This window comes from Lepidothrix coronata, unplaced genomic scaffold, assembly GCF_001604755.1.
Source record: "Lepidothrix coronata isolate B3197 unplaced genomic scaffold, Lepidothrix_coronata-1.0 Scaffold58, whole genome shotgun sequence".
NCBI lineage: Eukaryota > Metazoa > Chordata > Aves > Passeriformes > Pipridae > Lepidothrix > Lepidothrix coronata.
Genome location: NW_016690238.1, coordinates 3,705,525 through 3,712,644, shown reverse-complemented (window position 1 = coordinate 3,712,644; position 7,120 = coordinate 3,705,525). Strand labels below are relative to the sequence as shown.

General features: G+C 39.4%; 1 protein-coding gene across 2 annotated transcripts in view; it reads right to left on the bottom strand.

The window, feature by feature from the left end:
- Positions 1-7,120, bottom strand: part of HERC1 (HECT and RLD domain containing E3 ubiquitin protein ligase family member 1) — a 113,081-nt gene that overhangs the window by 8,172 nt on the left and 97,789 nt on the right. For both annotated transcript variants that reach the window (XM_017816915.1, XM_017816914.1), the window contains 10 exons: positions 6,878-7,051; positions 6,284-6,577; positions 5,526-5,591; positions 5,288-5,413; positions 4,727-4,865; positions 4,086-4,267; positions 3,327-3,482; positions 2,706-2,828; positions 2,039-2,141; positions 1,184-1,353 (listed from right to left, as the gene is read on the bottom strand). In XM_017816915.1, coding sequence (XP_017672404.1) covers positions 1,184-1,353; positions 2,039-2,141; positions 2,706-2,828; positions 3,327-3,482; positions 4,086-4,267; positions 4,727-4,865; positions 5,288-5,413; positions 5,526-5,591; positions 6,284-6,577; positions 6,878-7,051 — 1,533 coding nt within the window. The remainder of the gene's footprint in view (positions 1-1,183; positions 1,354-2,038; positions 2,142-2,705; positions 2,829-3,326; positions 3,483-4,085; positions 4,268-4,726; positions 4,866-5,287; positions 5,414-5,525; positions 5,592-6,283; positions 6,578-6,877; positions 7,052-7,120) is intronic.

Here is a 7,120-nt window from a genome sequence, read left to right as displayed (position 1 = left end):
ATATCTATATCTATATATCTATATCTATATATCTATATCTATATATCTATATCTATATATCTATATCTATATATCTATATCTATGTCTTTTAGTTTTGATAAAATATTGCATCTGTACCCGACTGGAGTAGCAGATCTATGTGTCAAAGAGACTCAAAAACAGCTGGAGACTTCTTGCAAGATCTTTTCCAGCCTGAGGAACTACCCTATGCTGCTAAGTTGTCTGTACTGCACAGGCTCTCATGCACAGACAACTCATCTTCTACATCTCCTCTGTGCCATTTAAACACCATTTTTGTTCCAGCATGTAAATTGCTACAATAGTTTATGTAAACACAATTTGTGCAAATTTACTGAAGCTGTTCTGATTTTTTACCGAGTTTCATATCATATTCTAATTTCATATTCTATAGGTTAAAAATTTCATATTGTATATTTTTTTACCAGTTCATATAAAACCAGTATTTTGAACCGAAAATCATATAAAACAGCTTTCAGAATCAATTTATTTACATTTTTTACCCTAACAATTTCTCCCTTACAAAACCACAAAGTACCATATTAAAAAAAAATCCAAAAAAACCAACAAACCAAAAGCAATAAAAAATAAAACAACTCAGAGAAATTATTCTAAAAAACTTGCCCAACAAGCCTTCTCAAAAACTCAGTCCTAAAACACTAGAGGATGAAATTTGCCCAAACTTCCTGAAACACCATCACCTGCTATATGAAGAGGCTCACTCTGATACTTGTAGCATGCAGAAGCGTCAAAAAGTTGAAGTCCTTTCAAAAAATTTGAGTTGAACATGTGGTGAGGGAGAATTTATCATTTATTACATTTTTTTCTGACTTTAAAAAAAAATCACTCCTTTAAAAAGGTTAATTTATATTTTCACTATGAAAAGCACCTAAAGAGTTCACAAATCTGACTGACACCAACCATAAATTATGTTGAAAAAACTGGTGATAGCTCAAGAATTAGGTAAAAATTTATGAATTTTTAAAAAAGCTTGGATTAGGATAATTTGCCTAGAATGTTTTGAGTGCTTCCTCAAAGTGCTACAGGGAATAAACAGGAAAAGAATGGAAACTGCCGGAAGAGTCATTACGATCAATATTCCAAATACATCTGTGAAGTACAGTGACAGCCTTACAAAGGTCGGGAGAATCAAAAAGCACATACCTGCCCCTCAGAATTGCTGCCCCAGGCATAGACATCCCCCGTGGAGGACAGGGCCAGGGTGTGCTCTGCCCCCACCGCGATGTCCTCGATGAAGATCCCCGACAGCACCGGCACCTGCTGGGGCCGGTTGTGGTTGCGGGCACGGCCCTCGGGCAGACCGATGAGGCGATCTGGAATGGGAACACACCTCTGGAGTCAGGGACACGGAAAGGGAGGAGGCAGGGAGGGACAGAAAGCAGTTCCAAACAGTCCTGGAACTGGGACACCACTGCAATCAGGGAGAAAGGCGGGGGAAGCTTCCTACAAACCAGTGCTTCCCGCGGCGCTCGGAATATTGCTGAAGGCTCAAACAAGAGCAAATTCTACTAAACCAAGACTTTTAGGCCTAAATGTACAGTTTTGAAATACAGATGAATTAACTGACTTAGGAAGTTTACTGTTATTTGCTTGAATTTATTGTTTAATTCTGTGCTCATGGAAATTCTCCTGTCCAGATGTTTAAATATGTAGGCATATGCTTTATTAGACTGTGTAAACTTTGAGGTAACCCAATGTCCTTGGATGTGTGGAATTCAATGAAATTTTAGGAAAATCCTCTTCAAAAAGGGAATTACTGAAAAAAAAAACCCCAGACCTGAAAGGTTGTTCTGAGATCAAACTACACAGAGCTACAAATCTGGATTTTAGGTGTACATTAAAATTATGTTGTTGAAGTTCCAAAATTCAGATTAGGTCAGCACATTTCTAATAAACATCATTAGGTCAGTCCTAGAAATGTGTCTTAATAGTCTTCCATTTCACTTGCAATACACACAAGGCTGTAGATAGAAATGTCCAAAGAACAGATTCTCTTACCTTGTCCAAAAGTATATACATGACCATCTTTTGTCAGTGCAACAGAGAACTGAGTTCCACAGGCAACTTTTTTTATTCCAATTCCACAAAGAATATCCACTTTCTAAGGGGTAAAGTGAAAGGAAAACAAGGTATAGAATTACAAGAGTATAAACAGAAAGCAAACATAAATTTAATCTGAAACTCCTCGTTCCAAAAAAGGAAATTTTTTTTTAATTCCCCCTGTGCACTGCATACGTTGTTGGATTATATTACTTAACACTTGGAAATTAATACAGAAAACAGAAAAGAGTTTTTCTTTAACAGAATTAACATCTTATTCTGTGTACAATGATTCAAAACATCTTTTTTTTAACTGGGAGTGACATTGGATGAAGTAGGTGAGTGTGTAAACAACCTTCCCCCCGATTTCCAAAACAAGAAATCTCTCTTCTCTAAGAGAAACCTCAGATTTTTGCAATTTGTATTGCTACTGAGATAAGGTCACTATAATTTATGTGAAACTCTTTAGAGTACCAGGCTCAGCATAATGTGTCACTAGAATTACTTGTGCCAGAATGTGTTACAACAGCGTGGAATTAATAATTTACCTTCTGAAAATTACTGTACAACACGTTGAACAACACTGAACATTTATGGCCAGAATAACTTCCCCGTGGATTCTAACCTGTGGTGAGGACTTTGCAGTGGAATTTCCCAGACCAAGTTTCCCATAATCTCCATCTCCAAAAGCCCAGACCATTGAGCCATCTGTTGACACAGCTACAGTGTGATTGAGGCCACAGGCCACCTGAGGGAGAGAAATATGTTATTACCACCATTTTTGGTAACTTACTACTAACTCAAACACTCCAACTCCCTCTTAGAAGAAAAACAGTGTTTAAAAATTAAGTATCTATGTAAAACCATTAAAAATTCCATTAATTAGAGTGTTTTAAAGACAGTTAGAACACAGTAGTATTTTCTTTTGTTCCTCTCAGCACATAGAGCCAAAGGACAGTATTATGCTACACATATTCCCTGTTTAAAAATATAAAGCAGCTCATCGATTCATGCTTAAAATTGCCTCAATCTTGAAATGTTAAAATGTTGAAAAACAAAGGCAGTTTTGCAAAAAGAGGATCAAGAGAGTCAGGAAAGTAATTATTAAAAGAAATTATGCATATTCAAATATTGCCATCATAACCAAAATAAAAGCCAAGGTTAAAAAGCCACAACTGAACACTTAAATACATTACAAACATCAGCTTTAAACACAGATCCAGGGCTAGTTTTAGGTAAACCATGCCTGTCCAATCTGGTAACCTTCCAGCGCCGTCACTCGTTCTGGAAGTTTCTTATTGGAAGTGTTGCCAAGTCCTAATCGACCATAATCACCATTTCCAAATGTAAAGAGTTTGCCATCTGCTGTCACCACAGCTGAGTGTTTGAAGCCACATGACATCTGGAAGCAAAATAAACAACATTTTTACACACATTTTAAATTTAGGCAGAAGATTATATTGGTTATCACATGTATATATGTAATATCTTTTCCTCCCCTAAGCTATATTCACTTTTAAAGAGCTAAAATACAGACATTTTAGTATTAATGATTTCTCCAGCAATCCATCTCTCATTCTTTTCAATGGTAATGTTATGGAGGAGGACCAGGGGATATTTGCATGAAGAATTTGCTGTGTGATTATCTTGTATTTTGATAAAGAAACCTCCAGTCAAAGCCAAATATGGCACTGTTAGGCCTTGGTGACCAGATTTGTAGGTCAAAGTCACCTGACAAAGGGACTTTGTAAATCATGTCTGTAATGTGATAATCTTTAGATCACCCCCCTCTTCCATGCTCTGATTTTTAGCTTTCTCCAGTACCAACTGTCCATCAACATCCCACATCAACAGCAGGCTCTGTGGTATGAACATCCTTCAACTGGACATCACCAACTCGGTCCAGAAAGCCCAGAGAAGGCAGGAGTTGCCTGTTTTCCTCCAGAGGACACAGCACTGGGTTACCAGCCCTGCGGCTGGAAGGAGACACAGAATATTTTGGGACCTGCACCACTTCTTCTCCTTGCAGGGCCTCGATCTGCCGAGGCCTGCGCTGCCGGTCGCTGTTCCCGTGGCCCAGTTTGCCGTAGTCTCCATCTCCCCAGCTGAAGACTTCCCCACTTTCTGTCAGAGCCATGGAATGCCCATCAGACCCACAAGAGGTCACCAGCTGCGTTACAACAAAGCCTGTTAGAGAAAAATGAGAAACCAAAAGATCAGAATAACTTATAACAAACTCTTCACGTACAAGTGTGCCTAATGGCAGCCAATTAAGTCTGGGAAAAGAACAAACCACAGTAACAGTTTCCTTGTTATAGCAATTAATTTACTTTTCTTTTGAACAAAACCTTCATTTTCTCACGTACAATTTATGCTCCTGTCCTGCCATTAGCTTTGAAATTAAATGTTCCTAACCTGAGCAAAGACTTTTCCCTGAAGACTTCTTAAAATTAAGGAATTTAAACATATTACTACTCAAACACGAAGGAAACATTTATATCTAGAGGTATTTTTCAGTGTTTTCTAACTAAACACTACAATATTTAATGTCTAAATCTGTAAAAGGAGCATCAACACAGTTATACTAACTACCAAAATGTTCATTTGAGCTCTCTCAATGATTCCTTTCAAACCCAGCAGCATTACCTTGCAGTGCTGAAATGACTGTTAAGACGTGAAGATCATCAGAATTTCCTTGCCCCAGTCGCCCATAGCTCCCTTCACCACAAGCCAAAACGGTGCCATTAGCTTGAATGACAAAGGTACAATTCTGACCACAAACCACCTGGTTTAGAAAGACAGGAAGGAATTTTAATATATGTCAAATGCAGCAAAGCTGTAATGCCTGCATTACAATGCACCATCTCCTTTTAACTGGTGTTCTTTGTAATTATGTCAAGACAATATTATATCAAGTCGATGTTATTTCAGAAAGCAAAACTGCCACATGTTTTATGTTAAAGCTGGGCAGGTGTTTTCAAATCATATAAAATAATTCAAATCATGCTGTGTTGTCAGATTTCATTAGCTTCTTGGTATGAATTTGTCAAATAATTGAAGAGTTCCTCTTCAGTAAAAACATATGTTTTGGGGTACTTAGAGTAAATTCAAAGAACAAATTGAAAAGATATTTAGAGAGAGACTTTGACAAGCTGTACAAATAATAGATGGTAAATCCTTAGATCATGACTGGTTTTGAGGGATCACCTGCTGAGCCTGAGAGAATGAAGGTGCTGCCACTGGTATCATGACATTCCTCCCAGCCTCTGCCAGCTGTCCATGCCTGCCTGCTCCCCACAGGTACACATCACACTTCCCTCCCAAGTGCCAATCCTAGGGAAGAGCAGGAGAGAAGGCTTGAGAACAAGGGTACTTTCAACAGCCTACAATGTTCCAAAAGAGAGAAAAATCCTCCAGAACACCCCAAACCAACAGTTTCACTAACCTCTGGCCTTGATGTTGCCCAAGACATGATCTGCTCATCCATGCCATTGATCCATTTACTGTTATCCTACACAGCAAAAGCCACAGTTACCACATTCAGCTCAAGAGATGCACATTATTTTACTGTTATGGACACATTTTCCTTTCTAAGAACAATATTCAAATTATTCTAAATGATACAGCAATAAGAATGGATGTGTGCACAGCAGCAATGACATTGTTATCTGTGTCCTGCAATCCAAATGAAAAAAAGCAAAACAAAATTCACTATGAAGTAATCTCTTTCTATTTACTGATGCTTAAGGCTTTTACAAGCTTCAGTTGGAAACACCGGCTTAAAACAATTCAATTGCAAACACCTTGCTGATAAAAAATTCTTAATCAAAAATTTCCATTTTGGTTTACATATCATAAGAAGTCAAAAAGCAAATTGACACTAGCAAAATAATATGGTGTAGGAATGTGCCAAAGTTACCCTTAAAACAGCATTGCAAAGCTCTACATTTCTTGCTTCTACCACTTATGAAAACTACTGTCACAGTATTGGGTTGTTTTAATTTGGTTTTTTAATATGCTGCTGACTTGTGCTCATTACACACACACACACAGAGCAATCTTAACAGTATATCGTAACCAGTGAATTAAAAAATAAACTTACACTTATTGCTGGTGCTTATATTAATAAATATAAATCTTTATAGTACAGAGATGTGGACTGTATTACACGCTTTGCTGCTGAGAGAAAACATCAAATTTTACCATCAGGAGAGTGAGCTCATCCTCTGGAACAGGCTCCAGGTCTGGCACAGTGAAGGATTCTGGGAACTGTGCTCCCTTGGCCAGGGCTTCTGCAGCTTTGATGGTGGTAGAGAAACACTCGAGCCAGGCCCACTCGGTGGGGTTCCAGGCCGAGGGGTCGGGGAGGCAGCTCTGGTGGTGGGGAGGCACGGGGGGGTTGCACAGGAGCTGGTCCAGGTGAAGGCCCACGGCCAGCGAGGCCAAGCACTGCATGTAGGGGCTGTGCACCAGCTGGTCTCCACACACAACGTGGGGCTACAGCCAGGGCAGAGGGAGAGGGAGGAAACACATGTTAATCAGCTCAGAAATAGGAGTCCTTCAAAGTTAGGCCTGTAGAAAATACTTTCCTCCCTGCTTAAATCAGAGTTTTCCTAATATTTTCAATATTTTTCAAACTAGGCGACCGCTAGCTTTGAGGAGACTGAAGGATATTTGCAAATAGGATGTAGGAAAGTCTGGTGGGTTCTCTGTGGTGAAAAACTGGAATCAGCTGAGATTCAAACAGTGACCTCATGCCAGATATGCATCTGAAAGGCTGGCATCAGCTCCTCTCACCTTCTCATAGGCATACTGCTCCTGCAGCATGATGGGCAGCCGCTCCAGGAAGGCTCTCATGCAGGGAGCCATGTTCAGCCCCAGCACTCCCTGCTGCTTCAGAGCAGTCCTGCACGTGGCCAGGACGTGGTTGGCAGATATCCACTCGGAGGTACAGTTCACCACCAGCACATCCTGTGGAACAGCAGGCACGGGACACACCAGAAATTAAAAAAAAAAAATCACTCCTTTAAAAAGGTTAAT